Raw genomic sequence first — 22,679 nt, forward strand, 5'->3', positions numbered from 1 at the left:
TTTTCCCTTTTTCTTGTGCAGTGTAACTTAGCTTTACCTGTATAGCAATAAATGGTGCAATACTAGGAATGTAGCATTCCTTGTATTTGTAAAACTTTTACAGAGCAGTAGTGTAATTGTCATGTGGTTCCACAAACAATTCAACTTTGGGGGAGACACACTGCTCAAGCTTGTGTAGTCAAACATCCAGAAACTTGAGGGAATTCATTCAATGCATCAGCAGAATAATGAATGCCTAATAATGAACTCTAAAGTTGATGGATGAATACTCTTCAGGAGCCAAGCATGGATATGTCAGTGACTACTGTCCACAGAAGACTTCACAAACATAACTACAGAGGCTACACTGCAAGATGCAAACCACAAGTTTGCCACAAAAAAAGGATGGGCAGGTTACAGTTTGCTAAGAAGTACCTAAAAGGATCCTAGAAAACGGTCTTGTGGACAGTTGAGACTAAGATTCACTTGTATCAGTGTGATGGCAAGAGCAAAGTGTGGAGGCATAAGTATGAACTGCTCAAGATCCAAAGCACAGGATTAAACTACAGGATTGCTGACTGGTATAACATTAGCTATACTGAAAATGTCAGTTCTAAGAGTCTAAGTAAAGCAACATAATCTTTTGCGTTGTTGAAGAGCTAGCCGATAATACAATAAAACACTCTCCATTTAGTCATCGATTTCAGGAGCTAATGAAGTGATGATTTTGCTAAGTACATTAGCTTGTCTAAAGTTAGCTATCGACCTCAGGTCTGTATCACAAAGCAGACTGTGTGCGTTAGCCAGATAATTTTGCAGAAAGCAGAAACTTAATTTTTCATTTTTAATCCCACCCTCCAATCCCTTAACAATGTGCTTCACGAACCTACCAAAGTTATCCTGTGAAAAAAAAACCTTTCTTACCTATGGCTATACGTTACTCTAGCATTATGTTAGGATTTTGGACTTGGATTTGTTGACTTGGACTTGCCTTGAATAAGTAGAGCTACTTTCACGATGCAGGCCTCTGATGGTTCACGATAGCTAACGTTAACAACATATTTTTATACATGTAAATTGTTGAACACGGTTATCCTCTATCCCAGACATCCATCCCAGATTTCCATCACAGTTTCTCTGTCACTTTATCCCCTGACATGACTTTTCTTTTTCAGCCAGCTACAGGCCATGCTTGGCACTCACGCTATCGACCCTGCAGCAAGCAGAAGCAAGTACCCGCTGAATTTTGAGTTATAGGTTATGAAGCCATTTTTAGCACGGCAGAAACATATTACATTAAGTGATTAATTGTCTAACATAATTATTACACTGAACATTGCAAACCACTTAACTGCTTTAGTAATATAAATTAATTTATCTAAAAAAAAAAAAGTAATGGCCACTTATTTTCTACATTAAAGACAAAACAGTGTTTACAGTGTACTTTTGCTAAAAGTGAATAATTACCAGATAGCAATTGCCAACAGGTCATTCACACTGTGATGAACTGAGGTGAATGTTCCGATTCATGTGCGATAAATAGGGCAGCACTGTTGCTGGGCAGATATAACAGGTTCATGATAAGCTGAGGTCGTTTTTTTGGGTGTAGAATATATTGTAGATCTATATTGTAGATATGCAAAACTGCAACATCTTCTGGACCAGCATATGCAGATACAACAAGGACTGATTTTCAGTCATCAAAAACAAGCACAGAGCATTTGCATACTGTGTACAGCATAAACACAGACTAGAATAAACAAGTGAAACAAAGTGTCGGTGTGTATGTAAAATAAATGAAGCGTATTAGCCTTAAGCAGTTCTAATGAGATGGAAGCCTGAAACAACATAGCCTGCTAGAAATCTGTGAACCAAACAAACTGTTTAGCATGGAATCTGAGCAAGAAAATGTTCTGAGTAGATCAACTATTACATAGAACATTTGGTCTCTACTGGACTCAATAGGACATCCCTACCAGATTTTACAGTGTATGTTTGCAACAAAATGGCCAATCAGATGCAACCCAAAGAATCAATCGCTCAGTGAAAATGAATTTTCATTGGCTAGACCCTCTTACTTCCTGCGCCTTAATGGCGCATGGTGACTTAGGCACCAGATTAATCCAGGGCAGGTAAGTCTAGTTTCATTGAATTGAATATAACTGTAAACTGGTTGAGTGTGTTTGACTGAATCTGGCCCTTAGTATGATGATTTGTAAACCATAAGCAGAATTTCTTGTTCCAGTTGAGCTAGAGAAATGGCCCCCAAAATACATGAAGGGGTTTGCACTGAGGCTGAGGACTGCAGGGCAGTTAAGCTTGAACGGGTTTAGCAAGCATGCCCAACCATCTGTGCAACGTTGGAATTTGACAACATCAATGTGGTTGAGTTCAAGATGGCAAAAATAAGAGTGAAAAGATAAGGAAGTTATCATGAATAATTCCACAGGGGGGATTGGGTTTAACAAATCTCATGGATTTTAATTTCCTTCGCAAAGAAGGTACAAAAAAAGATATGACCAATATTTGGCTTGTGATATTGTACACACTGATTTTCAAAAGGCCTGAAACAAAATATCACTCAAGTTAAAGGCATTTTTATTAACTACTAAACAAAAAATATGTGGATTCAAATTTAAGTATGAAACAGTGTAACTACGAGTCCGAATGGGCAGTGTAAGAGGTAACATTCTCCATGGTTCCATGTGAAGACTTCTGCTTACATAAAAGACCCCAACCATGACAATGCTAAATCTGCACATTTGTAATGACAGAAATAGCCATACTGAAAACAGCCATCCCAGTGAAATCAGTGAAAAGTCAGTGAAATGTCACCTAGGTATTCAGATGAAAACCCAGCTACATTTGGTTGATAAGCGAACGTTTCTAGCTAACTAGGACATAGCCAGTCTATATCGGGGTGAAAACCTGAGCTATATTAGGGTTAATCTAGTCTGTTTATGTCAAAACACACCTCAACCTAGATTTTGACCTCTCTAGATATCAATATTCTAGCTTTTGCACAATGGGATACTGTGCCAGTTCAAAATTTTATATTTATTAAACATTTATACATAACTTTATGTTCATGCATGCAACAAAATATATAAATAATTGTTTGACTACCATGTATCATACTGATTCTCATGAAAAATTGGTTGGGACAAACAGATTTCAGTCTTGGTATGTACCCTACACCCACACACTCTGCAAATATTTCCATGGGAACTTTAAACGTTGGTTCAAAGTTGTTCTCGTGATTTAATTCATCCCAGGACACAAGGGGGGTAACACCATTGTTAAGCACAGAGAGACAGTCACTCATATGACAGAGGGTCGATACAATTGCCCTAAGCTGAACCATGCAACACAAGCCTTCGGTGCCATAGATGCACACTACACTTCATGTATATGCCAACAGTGTCATAATTGAAAGGGAGCACTCAAAATCATCTTTAGAAATTCATGGTGTTTCTGGTGACCATTTCCATAAACATAACAAATCAATTTTCACGTATATTCCAACTCTTTTATAAGAGATTACCACAGTGATATATTAAATATACAATTAAACGCAAAAGTATTGGGACAGCTGCGTTCAGCTGGTTGTTATCCATCTGTGTTAATTGAATTTTCAAATCTCACAATGACTATGAGCAAAATTCCCAATGTCTGCATTTATTTAATGTTTTTTTTTTTTTTTCCTTCAATGAGACAAGTCCTGCTATTTCAAGTTTTTTAGCGTAAGCAAGTTATGACAAATGTAATGACTTGCAAGGTCAATATTTCACTTCATACCCCTTACATCTGATGACTGCATAAAGTAGTGACTCATGGACATCACATGGTTCATGATGTGATCCTTTGAGATGCTCTGCCACGCTTGTACCGCTGTCTCTTTCAGTTGCTATGTGTTTGCTGGGGTTTTGAACCCAGCAAAACCCCTGAACTTCAGTTTATATTTCAGCAGGCGAAAACGTGTTCAATGGGGTTAAACATGGTGACTGACTGGGCCAAATCAAACACTTCCATCTTCTTCCTGATATAATTCTTGGTTAAGTTGGCTATATTGTTTGGATGTTGTCTTCCTGCATGATAATCTTCTGTCGAATGGGTTCTGTGGCATTTCTGTGAATATTGGTGGCCAAAATGGTTCTGTGCACTACAGCTGTCATTCTGTTGCTGCCATCACTGGTCACATCATCAATAAAGAGTGCTGAATTGGTTCCAGATGCAAGCATACAGGAGACCCCCCACAACAGTTAAACTTATTTAGATTCCACAAATGCAGCGATCTAAGCCATCCCAACATTACCATGGTCGATTTTGTATTGATTTATTTTTATTCCTAATATTTATTTGATAGTGACAGATATAGTTTACATAGATAATTGCAAAAGTAAAATGCATCACAGTATTTGTAGCTTCAGCTATAGAACAGGTTTATTTTTATTCTGTACCTGATTAGCTGTAAATGAAATTAACCGATAATTAATAAAGTGTTAGCCTTATCTCACAGAAATGTTCTATTCTATTGTTCAAGTATTTTGTTTGCTTGATGGTTATGTTCCCAATGTCCACACATCTGATAGCAGTGATGCATTTTCTGGTTTCGGGCTGGGTTGTTTAGCTGTTGGGTAGCTAGACATTCAGCCTTGGTACAGGACACAACACCGATTCTTTAGCCACTAACGCCTATTGCAGAGCCTATGACTGAATTATTCGCATGAATGTGTTCATCTAAGTGCATTTTTGATTGTTTCACTTTCTCTTTCATCCCCTCTGAAAAAAAGTTCTGGGGCAATAGGTTAAGCTTATAATTTGTCAAACTGAAATTAATACTTAAGACCTTCCCTTTCTTCAGGGAAAACTATGGAAAGTGTTTGCCGCCAGCCGCCTGTGGTGACAGCAAACATGCCGGAGAGCGGCCGAGGTTTGGGGCGTCCTTTATCGGCCACAGCTGTGACAACGCCCGTTGGCCGCAGGTTTTGCGGCCCGCTCCGACCGTGTTTACCTGGAAATGAATCTGAAAAGTGACGGGACTGGGAAGGCACACAACCTGGTCAAATAAAAAACTGCGGAATGTCGGTGAAGAGGGGGCGGGGCGTGGGGGGGGGGAAGTGTGGTTATTGCGCCCACCGTGCCAGTGTTCAAACAGTATTGTAAACGGTTAAGAAATTCCACAAATAGGCACCTTTTGATATTGAGGGAATTTGCTCTGTTAATGGCATGCCGTAGGGCGCGTATCTAAGGCCTTGCAATTTCTTGGTTGAATTGTTCTTTTTTAACTCTTGTCATGGAAAACACTCCTGCACCACACACAACAGACCACACATACCATAAATAAGGCTATCTGCTAGGCTGTGAATGCAAATTCATACACGCATATTATTGAATGAAACCATGCGGATTATGAATGCATAAAATGTCAAAACAAAAAAAAAACTGGAAAGACTAATTACAGTACCTTCTCTACATGATTAGAAATTATTATTACAAAATAACATACAGTTAGTACATTTCAAAGCAATGCTAGTATGTTTAATTGAATAAGGAGACTCCCCTGAGTATCTCAACAGCAACCCAACTTAAGATCACAAACTACAATCATTCACACTCACTTGCAATGTTTTCCAATCACAGCCACCACAGAGCAGAAACGAAACTTGGGCTAACTTCTCCACTGCAGGCTTAGATTAAAGAAGTATCATTACTGACTGTAAGATTCCTGATCAAATATTTAACAGCTGCAACAAGACTTTAAAGAACTATTTGTAATGATACAAATATTTTCTCCCAGATTTGGACATTCTATTTGTGTGCCTCACATTACCTCTTTTTCACCTGTTTACCAGGGTCATATGGCTTCCCCTTATGCACTCACCTGTGTGACAGTGACTATTTTATATCCATTCTATGTCTTCACTGACAAATGGTATTGTGTGTGACCTGGAGGTTGTCGAAAGGAACTAATGTGCTAGTAACCTATGGAAACCTGGCTGACATACAATCATTCTAATATTGATGAGAAGAGCCCTGTTGTGTCCTATCATTGTGAACACCCGGTCAACGATGTAGCCATACACTGTTGACTATTGAGCACAATCTGGAAATTATAAGCAACTTTACCAGTGGAGTCAGCAACCATACTTTCAATTCATTTTCATAGATTCAAAAAAATTAATAATGGACTGAAAAATTAAGGAGATGGATCAAAGCAAAATATTGAGATGGGACATATAGACTATAACAATTACAAAAAGTCTTTGAGGCATGAATGAATTTTTTAATCATTGTTATTTTTATGTACACACCAGCATCCACTGTCTGTATGACTGCATTACAAAGAGGCACTGATTTTGGTGGCTGTGTTTGGAAATATCTTCCCAGTATCATGTCCAAGTACGACAAAGACCCATTGGGCAACAGAAAAGTGTGTGAGTTTCACAAAAATGCTCGGTTCTTTGTGAGATTTACATGTTTTCTTTTACATTTTACAAGTAAATGCCTGGGTGCCCTGCCTTTAAATGGATGATTAGCATTAGCATTAGATCTTGTTGCACCTTACCATGGAGTAAATTTAGGGAAAGCTGATACCAGTCATGAGCAGCTAATTTAAGATATGTTTCCTTCCGAAGTCCTGCATCAGACACCTGGGGATTTCCATGACAAATGTAAACCATATGAAGGAAGGCAAGAAATTTCACACAAGAAAAAAATAAACGTATTGAGAAACTGACAAACGTCAGGTAAATAGGTTTGCCTGAGCTGCACATCTGTCAGGTGCTTAGAATCCTCTTCATTTTTGTTATAAACCTGGATCTGTATTCCCCAAAGTAGGGTAAATTCAAGTTGTAGCCATGTGAAATGTATGTGATACATCAATGTAACCATGGTTACCTGGCAAGCCTTCCACCATAGTTGGAGGGTAACCTTTTTTGTTCGCTTCCTGCCTTGACCTGAGGCTGAATTCCTAGACTGCATGCAAACCCAGAGGAACAGGAAGATAAAGAATACATTCAGGTGTTGTCTTTTTTTATACCATGAATGGAGGATTAAGTCAGAAAGTTTCCCTAACAAAAACACAAATCAAACAAAAAGAGGACAGATATGGGCACATAAGGCCTTCATATCTGCTTTGGTAGCCTCTTCCTTCCTGCTGCATCCGAAGTCCTTCCACATGCTAATTGATAATTTGTAGTGTTTGCTGTAGAACGGCGTGGGGCCAACTAGCCAGGCGGCTGAGTTCATGGTCTGCATGTCACGGGAAGGTCCTCGACAAAGCTCTCTGCTGGCTCGACAACATAAGCATCCAATCTGTGTTTGTTTAGCCGGGGACACCCGTCGTGGAGGCCCAGGGAGGCCCGTAAATTTCGCCTTTACAGGCCCTGACAGCTAACAGGCTAACCGGCGCTGGGGCCCAATGACACGGCCACTCGGCAGATTAGCACCTCATCAGCCTCCCGCAGTTTCGGACAAACATCGCCTTCTCCTCGCGTGAAACACAAAGCGCTCGGGGGGCCTGACAAACAGCCGCTCCGCAGGAGGGGGCCCCCCAAGCTTCCTGCCCTCCTCCTTACCCCCCCCCCACCCCTCTCTCACCAAGGCAGCTGTTTTGGCCAGAGCCCCCTGAGCCCCCGATCGGGTAGATGTGCGTATTTCAGGTGAGCAAATATTGCCACTAGCTTGAGACCTCAATGGCTGGCCTCCTTTAAGGGGACTGCGTATTCACCCGGCCAACAGGAAGTGGGCAAGGGCCCACATCATAATCCCACTGGCCGAGTGAATTCACAAGGGACACAGCTGCGATGGGGAGGGGTTGGGGGGTCATCCACATTAAGACAAGTGGATCTCCCTTTTACCTCAAAACTTGAAAGGCATTCTCCGTTTCTTTTCCTCCTCCTCATTTCCTTTCAATTACAGTAACAAACGAGTATTAACATCTCGGGCAGTAGAATGTAGTCACAAACAGATACCACACATGAGTGTCTCAGTCAATAACTTAGAGCTTTCAAAATAATCCTGTCGAAATATAAATTTGGAAATCAGGCAACAACCAAACACACTGGAATCAACTACTGCATAAATCACCATTTTCCCCTCTTCTGTTTTAGTGTACCAGTGGCTGATACAGATGTTATCAATATCCACATCAGTGTTTGCAAGAGTCTGACTTGTGCTTATGGGTTATCCCTCTCAATATTCTGACTTTCTAATGATGCATAAAATTAAAACAATGTGGAATTTACGCATTTTGCTTTAAGGTGATAGCCACTGATAGGTACATCCATCCATAAATCCATCCATTATCTATACCCACTTATCTCTGGTCAGGGCAAGGAAGGTGCCAGAGCCCATCCCAGCATGCACTGGGTGAGAGGCAGGAAGACACCCTGAACAGTTTGCCAGTATGACAGGTACAGTGCCTTCCAAATTATTAACAGCCCTGATAAAGATGAGCAAAGGCTATACAAAAAAGTACATGACATGTTTATGCTCTAAAAGAGAGAAAACTATATTCTGTATTCCACTTTACCATTATTAATTGTACTTAATTCCTCAGAGAAAAATACTTTTAATTATTCACAGTTAAAATCAGTATTTAAAATAAAGAAATAGTCCATTTATGGTCTATTTATCATCCCTCACCATGGGGAAAGCCAATGAGCTCTCAGCAGAAACAAGACAAAGCATTGTTGACCTCCACAAATCAGGAGACGGTTACAAACAAATTACTATAAGAAAACTAAAGGTAAAGTGGAATCGTACATCTTGCCCCAACTGTCTGGGAGTTAAAGAAAAATCTAAGGGCCACAGTTGGAGATCAACAAAACTTGGTTGCATCTTGACGATGCAAAGTCTTCAGATTTACCATCAGACACCATCTACAGTACATGGAAAGGTTTCCAAAAAATATAATGAGGGCAATTGTGTTAAACTACTTAAAAAAGGGAAACACAGCATTGAAAAAAGCATGCACAATGCATATGATGAAAAATTTAGGCCATTGAACTTTGGGGTCAAAGTTCAAATCATTGGTGGGGTGGAGCCACTGTCACTGTTGCCTGATTGGTCTTATGAAGCTCCTCTCAAAATAAGAATAAAAACAAATATATTCAAAAGACAAAAGTAGTACATTAACCAATATTTATACAGTAAATATATTGGGTCATCTTACTATGTGCTGGTAAAAAGTAAGCCGTGTGAAGATGTGGTTGTGACTGCGCTCCTGGGGCTGGTGAACAGCCAGTCTGAGGGCAAACAGAGGCCCGTCAGTGGAGGTCAGTCCCAGGGGTTTTTCTCACACCATCAACATGAAATGGAACAAGCCAGCGGAGCAAACAAGATCTTGCAGCATCGGTCCCCCAAGCCCCCAATGCCTCTTGTTTACCCCGGACCTTTTTCTGATGCATTGTAGCTGTTTGTTTGGTTTTTACGTCCGAGACATCTTGCACTGAAGGGTAGGGATGGGGAAGAGCACTAAAGCGATCTGTCATGAAGAAGACAGCATCCCCTGGAGATGTCAGAATCGGGGCAAACTTTGCAAACAAGCCCATCTGAGCTGTACGAGATATAAGACCTCTGCTTAGCTGAGGACTGAAACCTGAAATTAATGTTTTCTTTTTAGAATAATTTTTCCCCATTTATTTCTGTTAAATGTGGAATTTGAAATTGTGCTTGACTCACTCCTGTGCCACCTGTATGTATGTTAAGAGAACTGCCTCTATAGCACTCAATGCACCTTTTTTGTGCTCTTTGGAACAAATAGGCTATCTACATTATGCGTTACACTCCACAAGTTTTTGTTTGTTTGAATGTTGCACTTCAAATCTGCACATATTGTTTTTGTGTTTTATTTTTGTATGCTTGCATTTTGTACTTCAGGGCAATAAGTTTTTGTGTTTGCATGTACTGTTTTACACTCAAGGGATGTTTGTTTTTGCGTGTTTATGTGTCGCAGATCAGGGCTGAAAGTTTTTGTTGTTGTTTTCTTTGAATTTATATTTCGTACTTCAGAGCCCTGTAAATATCATTCTAAATGCATTTTATTTGTCTCTTTGTTTTTCAGAAAATTGGTTATGAAATTGAAGCCAGAAACTTCACAGGAAGAGAATATCAGATATCATAGTGTCAGAGATGGCCAGCCTCCATTAAACAGTTGTCTCCACTCCTGAGTAGCCTTTAGGTGAGGAGGGATTTCGGTTATGACACCTGTTGGAAGACTGCATGTGTACACTTTCTATATCTATGCATGGAAAACAGTGCCCAAGGGGTACCCCTCATTTGCAAGGTATGGTACATTCCTTAATGCTGGGGCAGGAGCCGGTGGGTAACTGGTAATGACTTGCCAAAGGTCAACAGTGTGTTCCACTTTTTCTGCCTATAGGTAGGCCTACAAAACACATACTGTACTCTTAAATTTCTGGTACATACAGTTTTGAAGGATTGCTCATCTGTCAAATTTCCTCACTTGTTTAGGCCACCTCACTTATGATTGATGTTCTCAAACTTTCTGGGTGCAGGACTAACTTCAATGACAAAATGCATTTTCAACGATCCTCTCTTTACTTCAATGGAAAAATACTCAATAAAAATAAATGTAACACATTATTGAACGAGTGCTTGTACAGTCGGTATAAGCCATCCTGTAGTGTTTAATTTGACTGGTGTGCAGGTCAGCGGAGAAGGTTACGATGTGCAGTGTCTTTCAACCAATCTCAGGCCCTTTCACAACCCACAACTGGTTCCCAACCCAGAGTCTGGGCAACACTGGCCTATTGGGTAGGGGAAGACTGAATTAGTGATTGAAAATGGAGGACAGTTTTGAAACTCAGACAGGAATAATTTATTCCGGTGATTAGGCTGTACATTTCTCTGCACAGAATTTACTCACGAGTGAGCCAGCCATCTGCCACAGCCGGCTGTAGCGGACAATTCCCACTGCTGCTCTTTTGTTGTTCGAAAGAATCATGCATGTCAGCCAGTCTTCAGGCGAATGCATTCAACAGTGTCAGACTGGCATTGCCCATTAGAGCTGGACACTTGACATCATCATAGCTGAACTTGTTTACCAGAGGAAACCTGTGGAGATGTGGTGCTATTGTACTAATCACATCTAGAACCTGTACGATAACTTAAAGCTTCCTCTTTCAGCCTACAATGGGAAGCTATCTGGTGCATTACAATCAAATGTGTTGCAGAGTAATAAGACAATTTCAGCCTGTAGCCAAATCCATTTAAAGATATGCTTTAAAGTGCATTTAGTAACTCATTTTGTGAAAACCCCTTTAGAATACAAAAATCTGTTTAACATGGACTGAGCACGATCCAATCCATTAACCGTGCATGACAACCAAGCAAATTCAGCCCCTCAACCCTCCATTTTGTAAGCGGTTACAAGTTCACAAAACTGCACTTTTAGCAGCGAAATTGCCTGGAATTCTTTGTAACCCCTAATTTCCTGTTGGGAATTTACCCATTATCTCTCTTGAAAATTTTGTGAAAATGGAGAAGACTGATTGATAATCATCTGCGAATTAGTCCTACTCCCATCACATTATAGTGTTACTCTTGTCTGCGTAAAATACCGGATTACAACAGCCACACAATAGGATAATAGCACATTTTAAACTACATCTTCCACTTCAAGCCTTCATATAGCACATTTCATCATACCATACTGGAGCAGCAGCTTCCAAATGCACCGACAGCCAAGAGGGGTCCTCGAAAGACTCTAGTTCAGATTTTAAATCCACGGATTACCCACAAAACCAGAGTCAAGTCAAGCTCTTTCCATCCCTCCATCTTGAATATGCCTGCATTTCTGGGATTCTCACCATCTTTTCTGCTAAATCTTACTGTAAACAAACACACTAGATTTACCGCACATGGTTCAGTCATTGGCTTTAGGGAGTCTGCAATGGATATAGTGGGAAAAAACAGCACAATTTAGATGTGTTCACGTACATGGTCAGGCCTACAATATAGGCTAAACCATGTACGTGAACACATCTAAATTGTGCTGTTTTTTCCCACTATATCCATTGCAGACTCCCTAAAGCCAATGACTGAACCATGTGCGGTAAATCTAGTGTGTTTGTTTACAGTAAGATTTAGCAGAAAAGATGCTCTTTGTTGGTACAAATAGTCTAAGTACAAAATAGCCTGTACTGCATGAAAACAACTTCCAAAGTGAGATGTCTTGTAAGTTTAGACATCAATGGACAGTGAAAAGAGATGCAATTCAAAGCAAGGCCTCAGTAAGCCTATTATTTGTGGAAAAATGCAAGTGTAATTTCTGTAACTATCATTACTACTGACTACTTCAATTTATTAATATTTTTCAATTTTTTTATAGAATTAGCCTATTTTCAGATGAAAAAAATTGAATTATGATTTTTATTTTACATACATTTTTGTATAATTTCATTTTTCTAATGTTTTAAAAACACTTTTTATTTTGATCTTTTTTATTGTTATTTTTGGGTAGGGTTAGGATTAGGGTGGAATTTTTAGGGTAGAGTTCGTGTTAGGGTTAGGATTATAGCTGGGGCAGCGTTTTGGTTATGGTTTGGTTTTTTGAATATTTTTTTAAACATATTTGCCAAGATCAGCAATGACATGTCAGAACAGTACACCTTTGCACCCATATGAATACAAGTTCACCTTGAATTATTGTTTAATTGCAGCCGTTACCTAGGCAAAGGAACGCTGGATTGAAAATTGCCTGGTATGCCTAATGCCTTCTTTTTTCCAATTTCCAGTCACAGTTAGTTTTTGAATTAATAAGTTCTGGTAAAGATACACAAGCTTCTGCAATATAGGCTAGCTAATGAGCACACAGCTAATGCATCCTGAGATGCATGGGTGGGGTCATTTTTGACCCAACGCATTGTTGCGAATATCTCCTCAACAAATGCATGATCATCAGAAATTGGGTGATAATTGTGTTTTAGTGTTACAACCCTAGTTCACATCCATGGGGTCGTTTTTGACTCTGAATTTAATCCAATGAAAATTATTTTCAAACCATTGATTCCTATCTTGTTTATATTAAAAACAGTGTTTGACCACCAGTTAGCAAATATATTCCACAACAATATTGATCTAAACACACAACAGTTTAAATTTTGCGATTAGATTTCTTATTTTTTGAGATAATCATGATTTTGTGTCACTACGTATAATTGACCCAACAATTTCCGATGGAAACTCCTTTGCAACCTTTGATTCCAACCTTGCTATTGCCATTTACTGTGCACAATGACTCAAATTAAAGCTGCATCAGAAAATATATCTGCAGAGGGCATCTGCACAAGACACACAAAATAAAGATTTAAAAAAATACATATAGCCTTTTTTTTCTTCAAATCACTTAGGCTACATGTCAGTATTGTAAATAAAACTCCAAGGAGGTATGACAGGGAACGGTATGAACTGGATATAGCCTAATCAGTGTCTGCAGAAAGGGAGTCAGTTCACACAACATGTCTGTCCAAAGTTCCACACCAGGGCAGTCTCTCTGGCCACTTAGCCTATGTCATTCAAATCACACCACTAATGTTTACTTCAAGTGTTAGCAAATCAAAATTTGTTACGTTTCACTGGTCTCCCAAATAAATTCATTAGGGTTAGATTTACTGCTTCTGAGAGACTGCTTGGGCAGAGCTCCCTTGCAATTGAAAACACCCTCCCATCTAAACTACAGGGTTAGTTATTGTGTTAGTTAATATGAATAAAATATACACACATGTAGGCCTATATAAGATACAAGTCATCCACACATATCCCCAACAGTCAGTTATACAGTCTATATTTTATAGTGCAATGATTAGCGATCATTCGTTGATTTTCAATTGATATTTGTCATTACAGAGGTGTAGATAGATAGTTTGATAACATGTTGTTACAGCCTTGTTCGTAGAGCTCATGAACTATTTACAGCTCGTATTCACGATCATACTAGCCAATACTGTTTTAGATTTTATCTCATTAAAGCGTTATTTTTAATGTAGCTAGGTTATTCATTCATCCATACACCTAGGATAATCATTTCAGCTAAACTGTGTGACGATCAGCTAAACAAAGAGCTTGGCGAATAGTTAACTCAGGTGATTCCACTACCAAATCTATATTTTACTCACGGCTCTGCGCTCACCCAGCACTAAACCAATGTCTATTTGTCTAATATCAAACTGATTATCGCGCCTTGGAAAGCTATTCTGTCCCGGCAGGACGTGGGCAGTAATTCGGAACTTCCGGCTGGAAGCTTTCAAAATTAAAGCCTTTTTTTTTATTTTTTAAATTTGCGTTCAAAATGCAAATTTGGGATACTAAAATAATGATAAACCCTAACATTATTTTCATTTCATTTGACAGAGCACAAAAACATGACATAAACACAGATAATGATGGAAACATAGAGTAATATGTATTTGACTATGTAACTAAATAGTCAATGTCTGCCATGTATACTTTGTAAACCAGTCTACTGGAAAAGCTATGCATAAATATCTGTGAAAATGGGTAAAATGGATCACACACGGACCTAAAATATATTTTATTCAACATCACCTGGAGCAAGCTTGGGTAGAACCCTAGCAAAAAAAATGTATCAGTGATATAAAACTCATCCCATGTAGTAAACAGACATTTGATAAGTAACAATATTTCCATACCTAATATATAAACAATTCCGAGGGTAAATACAGGAATATAGACATAAAACTCAGCAGATTTCATTACGAGATATACAAAGGAATCAAATTCACACAATTTTTTGTTAGAATCCTATGTTTTCACAGAAGAGCAATTTTACAGGCTCATAAACTAACCGAGAATGAGATGACATAAAATTATCAGCTTAAGTTAATTTACAACCTAATGTTATGATCGAAAGATCGTTTGCACTAATCTCATTCATTTTGGTTCAGTACTACAAAACAGTTAACAGGAAATATAAGTTTTTTATTTTATTTTGAATTCTTCCGCCCTAAGTGACTACCGGATGTTATGTTGTGGTTGCTCGCTTACTTTAGCATGCAACTTACTGCTAAACATGAGAGCGTTATCTGTTTTGCAAAGGGCTTGTGTCCGACAAATTGCATTAACGTGTTCAGGTACGTTAGCCCAGGGCAATTCATTTAACCGTGTACCTAATGCACAGTTTTTACTGTCAGTTAGCATGATAGGGTATCTTAACATTTTGCTTGCAACGTAGTTATATGCATTCAATGTCATAAACGCTAACCAACACGTTGGCATAAATGCACAATGTAACGCCTAACATTATATCAAGGTTTAACTTCAAGACAAAGTAACGGTCCACGTTTAGAAAATTTGCCGTTATGCCAACGCAGTATTTAGCTTACAGATACTAGATTGCTTAAGGAACCTTAGCTAAATTATGAACATAAAAGTTTACTCTGTAGTCTTGATATAACCTCTCGAACAGTATAATCTGCCTGCAGCTAGCTACCAAGCTAACTGTTATATGAATCATTTCTGTGGTGTGAAACAGCAAGATGGAGATGGACCGAGAGCAAGAGTTTCTCAAGCACAATCCAGGAGAAGCATACGCCGAGCAACGCGATGTTCAAGCACCTGACTTCCAAAATCAAAGCGACTGGTCCCATTTCAGTGGCAGAATACACGAGGGAAGTTCTAACCAATCCTGTGTTGGTGAGTACGTGTAACTTTTACGCCTACACAGTTTTCATAATGTTTTTCAGTATAGCTCGTCCTCAAAGATTTGAAACCTCAAAGGTTTCACAGTCATGGAATCAGAATACAAAAATAGCCTCAACTCTAAATTCCTGAGTGTTATAATCATGATGTCTAAGGAAAAGTCCATACATTTTATGGAGTGTTGTTCATTTTCCAGGGATATTATGTGAAGAATGACATGCTGGGAGCGGATGGGGATTTCATTACATCGCCAGAAATCAGTCAAATCTTTGGAGAGGTTGATATGACTTTTATCCCAATACTAACCTTCTTCAGATGTTTGTCCAGTCTGTTTACAAGTTTTTGTTTACATTCGTTACTCTAGCTCTATTAGCTGATTAGCTGTATACTCCAACACCATTTCATTCATGCATTAGATCACAGTAGAAGGTGTAGCCTAATATGTAGGCACAAGAATAGTATTCATCTGTCATTAGTGTGATGTGCCTAAAACGTCAGATTGTATGAATGACTGGATTCTTTAAATAATTAAGAGCAGAAGTTAGCATGAGGTCCAGAAACTGATACGGCCCTCTCTGTCCACCCATGTTATAGAACAATACCTATCTTAGGGAATTTTGCTCTAGTGACAGAATAAGTCCTCAGTCGCACTGCTCAAGGTGATCAATGGTGTAGAGTTCATAACTTGTTACTCACTCTAAAAGTAGTCATTTATGTTTTGTTACTCAGTAACTCTCTGGCACTCATAATGTTTTTCCCTGCTTTGCTATGTAGTTGCTGGGGATCTGGTGTGTGAGCGAGTGGATGGCAGCAGGGAAGCCAAAGGAGTTTCAGTTTGTGGAGTTTGGCCCTGGAAGGGGTTCCTTGGCCAGTGACGTCTTGAGAGTGAGTGCATCATTATATTACATCACACCCCGAGAGTTAATGCATCATTATATTTCTTCTCACCCCGAGGCTGAGTGCATCATTACATCGCATCTGATCCCGAGAGTGAGTGCATCATTACATTGCATCAGATCCTGAGAGTGAGTGCATCATTACATTGCATCAGATCCTGAGAGTGAGTGCATCATTACATCCTGAGAGTGAGTGCATCACTGCATTGCACTGCATCCTGACAGTGACACTACATTACACCCTGATATTGAGTGCAGTTTTGCATTACATTACCTCCTGATACTGAGTGTGTCATTGCAATGTACTACATGACATCCTTTTAACAGAAGGTCTTATCCAGATGGATGTATCAAAAAATTCTTCAGTGTATAGGTTAGTATGTGGTGTGCCATTAACTGTCTCACTTTAAAGTCAGTTTGTCCACCTTACCCTCACGTCTGCACTTATTTAGGCTTATAAATGCTCCAGTTGCTCGATTACAGGTTTGTATTTTTCAAAAAACATGTTGAGGGAGATGGGGGATCAACTTTAGAAAAATGAATTTACTGTACTTTCATATAGTAGCCACAGGAGGGTGCTGTTCCCTTTCCTAATCTGTTGAGTGAGAACAGCCAAGTCATCTTTCAGTAGTTGAGGGCTGAATCTAATGGAAGAGTTTCATTTTAATCCATCTCTGCAAAATTTGTCAGGTGTTCAGCCAGCTGCGGGCGGTGCTGGGCGGGACGGCCGTGTCCGTGCACCTGGTGGAGGTGAGCCCCAGGCTGAGCGAGGTGCAGGCCCGCAGTCTGACCGGGGACCTGAACCAGGTGTCCCGCAGCGAGAACGACCCGGCCTACCGCCGGGGGACCACCGGCACCGGCCTGCCCGTCTCCTGGTACCGCAGCCTGGACGACGTCCCTAAAGGTGAGCCGCAGTCTTTAAAAATCAGTTTTGATCCCCTTATTTGGAGCTGCCAAATGCTGATGGCTGGCCTGTTCCAACCCTGATTGGCTGGAGGTGTCACTATTGGTGGACCATATTTGCTTACCGCAGTCAGGTATTCTTTAATGGGTTTTCTTTATTTAGCATAGAGCAGACACCATCTCTATACATCCACATTGATGTTACTTAGTTAAGTCAGTCTGTCACTCAGTCAGGTAGTCAACTTATCCCCCTGTGGGGAAATTGATTTGGCTCCAACACGCAATGCTAAGGACTTATAAACATCAAGATGCACAATGGGGAAATTCATCTAGCTGTTACACATAGCACAAAAAACATCAACGTTCATGGATGTATGCCTGTGTTCGTAGAGATGAGGAAAATGGGCATCGTCATTTTATGATGGAATGTGTGCTCTTCCCTTGATTTAGGCTTCAGTATCTACCTTGCCCACGAGTTCTTTGACGCCTTGCCGATCCATAAATTCCAGGTAAATGTTTGCCCCTGGGTTAACCACCACATACTGTGCCTCCTTGTCAAAAGTAAAATTATGTCAATGCTAGTAAGAATCTAGTTACAGTTCAGTCTTTCATGCTTCCCTGGGTTACTGCTGCACTCTGCACTCAGACTCCCAGTCATTGTCAGTGATCGATAAGCCTCAACTCTGATCGACACCAGCCTCCTTCACTATGTGAATGTCAGAGTGTAGAATAATCACTGGCTAATGGTTCAGCTTTTCAGGGTGTGGGTGGCTTAGCAGTAGGGATGGGCGATGTATTGCGGCGATATTTATTGAATGCAATAATGGTCGTAGCCACCGTGTGGTGTATTGCCTGTCTTCTCGTCTTTTTCTCTTTAATTATTCCTGATGCGGTAGTAAACAACCACACTTCAGAGGCCGTGTGAAATACTTCCGGAAAAACCTTGCCACTGACCATAAGACAGCCATTGAGCAACTAGGCCTCGTAGCTCCATGTGATTGAACACATCACATGATCACATGGAAACCTTATGACCTTGGTAATGATTGGCTGTCTCATCAACATCCTGTAACAGTTTTTTTTTTCTCCAGAATCACTTCACCCTGCCTCTTTTAGTTTGGTTGTTTACTTATACTTCAGGTACAATTGAAAAGAGAAAGACGAAAGGAAAGGTAATGCACCATTTGGTGGCCAAGACCATTATCGCATTTGATAATTATCATCGCAATTTACGCCCATTAGCAATAACTAGACGGGTGTAATTAGAAATTCCATATTGATTAGGAAAAGGGGGGGGGGGGGAAGCAGGTGTTCTTTAAATAATAATAAGGAAAGGTTGAGTCCTGGTGCTGAAAATGATACTTTCCCGTTTTGCGAATTTTGAGAAAACCAAGCGGGGCTGGAGGGAGATGATGGTGGACATCGACCCGGAGGACGCCGACCGGCTGCGGTTCGTTCTGGTGCCGGCCCCCACCCTGGCCTCCTCCGCGCTCATACAGGTCTGAAGCTGTTTTAAAGCTCTTCTCTTTCAGTCACCGCTCCCCGAGGGCATGGAGGAGACGAGCTGATGTACTGTAAACACTACTGGAGTTTTACAACACTGACAGAATTTCTAAAAAATAAAACATTCCAACAACCCACTCTTCAGAGGGTTAATCAGTATTTATTTTTGGGAAGTAGGGAGACTGTTATGTTTGAGGAATTACTGTATAGCTCAGTCCCTGAGAGTATAATGAGTATTACCATTATGAATGAATGACCTGCAACTCAATGGCACAGAGGTTGTTATTACAAAATAATATGCGTTGTAACATTTTACCATTGCTATAAAGGTTACAGTGAGCTCCATAAGGTTTGGGACAAAGACCTATTGTTTTCTTTATTTGGCTCTGTACTGCACGATTTTCGATTTGTAATCAAACAATTTATGTGTGGTTAAAGTACACATTCTCACTTTTAATTTTAATTTATATAAATTTTGGTTTCACCATGTAGAAATTACAGCAGTGTTTAAACATAGACCCCCTATGTATACATTTTGGTGCCCTGAAATGGAAGGACAATTTATTTTTTAAAAAGTGCTGTAATTTTTACATGGGGAAACCAAAATGTACAAAAATACCCTTTAATAATTCATGAATAATGACTGGAGTCTAGCTGGTTTGACAGCTTCTCCAGAGGACAGCGATGTCCTTTGTGAAAACGTTAACGTTGTCCTCCGCCCTCCAGCCGGACGAGAGCAGGGAGCACGTGGAGGTTTGCCCAGAGGGGGGCGTGGTCATACAGAAGCTGAGCGGCCGGATCGTGGAGGACGGGGGCGCGGCCCTGATAGCGGACTACGGCCACGACGGGACCGGGACGGATACGTTCAGGGTGAGCGCGCTCAAAATCGTACCCGAAGTGTGGGCTTTCGGTCGGCCGGCTTTAAGAGCGAGGGCCTGAGCTGTCAGCAGAGGTGGAAAGTCCTGGGATCGGAAAGTATAAGTCCTGCTACGCGTTTCTTCCACCCTTGGACTCGTGGCCGGCTGATTTTGTTCTTCCACCCTTGGACTCGTCATTCGTTCTGCCTCCTGGTGGAATAATTGTACTAATAGGCACATTCAAGTGATTGGAACAAAATACTGGGGAGGACTTTTCTTTCTGCATCTGCATTTTCTACAAGCCCGCCAGTGGCCAGGATGACAGCGTCCTGAGATTGCTCAAGTCAGACACGCATTGCTCTGTAAGTCATTCTATGAGTGGAAATGACGAACTGCTTTTTGCTTATGTCATTTGTTCCTATTCTGACATTTCTAATGGGGCTCTGGTGAAAAATTGACTAATTTTAATGATTAATAACGGACAAAAGGAATTTTTCGTTTTCTGATTTTTGGATAGGTTTTTGGACCCTTAGATATCCATGCCCCTGTACTGATGAGAAGATAATAATTTACTCTTGACAATCATGCAGATGTGAGTTTCATGAGTCAAAACAGTTGATTTGTTCTGTAATATATGACCATTTTATGATTTACAGTAATACACAATTTAGCCATTTTAGATTTGGAAACACTAAGGGACACCAGGGTCCAATGCTTAAATTTTGCTTCATAGTTTAGTAGTTCTGCATATCACTCTCAGATTTTTCACACTTGTGGTCAAGGAGTTAATGATTCAGGAAATGTATAGTTTTGCATTTTTTACAGTTGTGACGCTCAGTATTTCATTGCAGACTAAAGGGGAGCTTAATTTAATTTTAGCATTTTTCGCCTAGTTTTTTGTGTATTTGTGGCAACACTAAGCCCACTGCCGCTAAAGCATTTTTTCTCTCAGGGTTTCCGGGGTCACAAACCCCACGACGTGCTGAGCGCCCCGGGCACGGCGGACCTGACGGCCGACGTGGACTTCAGCTACCTGAGGAGGCTCGCGGGGGGCCGGGTGGCCTGCTTCGGCCCCGTGGCCCAGCGCACGTTCCTGCAGAACATGGGCATCGACGTGCGGCTGCAGGTTAGCCAGGCTCCGAGGCCCTCACTCTCACACACGGGCAGCAGGCATGCCAGTCGCAAGAGGCCCAGTAAATATTTTCATCTGGTTTATTTATATTTTTCACCTTGGAAAACTGGTTCTCAAAGCTTGATATTAACTTTTAATGGAATTAACTTGCCTTTAATTTTTGTTAGTTATTATTCAACTTCTAACCAGCCAGGTTTTTTCTTCAGAAGACAATACACACATTGGGATAATTTCATGTTGAGCTACACTTTGTTTTGCATACGACATAAGTTTCCATTTATGACTAATGTCACTGACAAAAAAAGAGATGAATATGTTTTTAACCCAAATTTGAAGGCTAAAAAGATGTTATTTTCAGGCACCAGATTCTCCTAAAGTTCTCTTGGTTATTTAATGTGTCTGTGTGGTGTGAGTGCAAGGAGGAGTTCTCCTGGGGGAACACTGGCCCAGTTGCCGTGAGACCAGAACAAAATGGAAGCCGCGTTCTGTTCTTGTTCCTCCCAGGTTCTGCTGCAGAACAGTCCGGACGACTCGACCCGGGCCCAGCTGACCCGGGGGTTCGACATGCTGACGGACCCCGCAAAAATGGGCGACAGGTTCAAGTTTTTCGCCCTGCTGAATCACAACCGGCTGGCCCCGCCCCCTCCGGCGGAGAAGGGGAAGAAGAGGGCGCCTGCACCCCTCCCTGTACCAGGATTTAGCGAGCTGAAACTTTGAGCCCGAGGAGGACCATAGAGGGGCATGGCTCACCCCTTCCTGAAGGGAACTGACACTCCTGCCTTTAATGCACCTTTAGTGAAACACCCTACTTAATCTGTTAGTGTGCCTGTTGACTTGTAAAACCGGAGAGGAGGCATCTGCCTGGCCTGGCTACAGTTTGGGTTCTCCCTCCCCGGTGGGGTTTGGGTGGGAATCTGCTCCCAGCAGGGCACTGCTCCTCTTTACAGTAATGGAGACACGCGTGGGCCAATCAGTTGGAGCACCAAATGTGAACTATCCAATTAAACATGGTCCTGGTTACCATGGAAGTAGCCAAGCACTGATCTGGACTGATGTGCTCCACGCATTGGACTGTCAGAGAGGGAACTGCTGAAAATCGCGTTATGGAACCATAGTTTAGGAAACCCCGTTTCCACCTGGCCAATTTTGATAGAACCAAATGTTTCTGGAAAAGACCATGCCCTTCATTACACTGACCTTGGGAGACCCAATAGAACATACCTGTTTACTGCATTTCATTTGTGCACAAACTGTTTTTATTGTATCAAGCCTTTTTTACTTTTACTAAGTCTATATTACATGGTAAGTGATTTATTTGGTGCATTAATGTATGTCTGAAAAAAATGCTGAGCTGGAATTGAGGAGGGTTTCATCCACAAGATGGACCCCTCCCCCTCCAAACTTGCGGCCTTCGCGTGCATGTTCAGTTGTGGAAAATCCTTTTAAAGGGGGATCATGCAATCCAGCCCTGGCATTGGCACGTAGCACCACTGTGATGTGGTAGTTGGCTCTCTGCCCCCCTCCAAACTGCTGCACATGGTAGCACCCGAAGACCCAAAACAAGGCAGTGATTTTTGCCCAGAGTTAAATTCGGGAGGTCTATGTGCTTCTTGTTAGGTCAGTCTCATTGCTGCAGCATCGTCCATCGGTTCGTAAGAACGCTGGAGGCAAGTTTATTTAAAAAGGAATTTTTGTGGCAAAAATAAAAAACCAAATCCAGGA

The 22,679-nt window shown here is 40.8% G+C and overlaps 1 protein-coding gene across 1 annotated transcript; it reads left to right on the forward strand.

Moving 5' to 3' along the window:
• Positions 1 to 14,965: 14,965 nt before the first annotated feature.
• On the forward strand, positions 14,966 to 22,679 carry ndufaf7 (NADH:ubiquinone oxidoreductase complex assembly factor 7). The gene is made up of 10 exons (XM_064331625.1): positions 14,966 to 15,098; positions 15,500 to 15,660; positions 15,863 to 15,943; positions 16,441 to 16,551; positions 17,253 to 17,466; positions 17,916 to 17,974; positions 18,851 to 18,964; positions 19,695 to 19,838; positions 20,778 to 20,951; positions 21,462 to 22,679. Exons 1-10 carry the CDS (start codon positions 14,987 to 14,989, stop codon positions 21,672 to 21,674), a joined length of 1,383 nt encoding a protein of 460 aa, XP_064187695.1. The 5' UTR covers positions 14,966 to 14,986; the 3' UTR covers positions 21,675 to 22,679.

This window comes from Anguilla rostrata, chromosome 1 (genome assembly GCF_018555375.3).
Source record: "Anguilla rostrata isolate EN2019 chromosome 1, ASM1855537v3, whole genome shotgun sequence".
NCBI lineage: Eukaryota > Metazoa > Chordata > Actinopteri > Anguilliformes > Anguillidae > Anguilla > Anguilla rostrata.

Coding starts and splice junctions, on each gene's coding strand:
- ndufaf7 (XM_064331625.1), top strand. CDS start 14,987: ATGTTATGTTGTGGTTGCTCGCTTACTTTAGCATGCAACTTACTGCTA. Junction 15,099..15,499: donor AATTGCATTAACGTGTTCAG/GTACGTTAGCCC, acceptor GGTGTGAAACAG/CAAGATGGAGATGGACCGAG. Junction 15,661..15,862: donor TTCTAACCAATCCTGTGTTG/GTGAGTACGTGT, acceptor TTCATTTTCCAG/GGATATTATGTGAAGAATGA.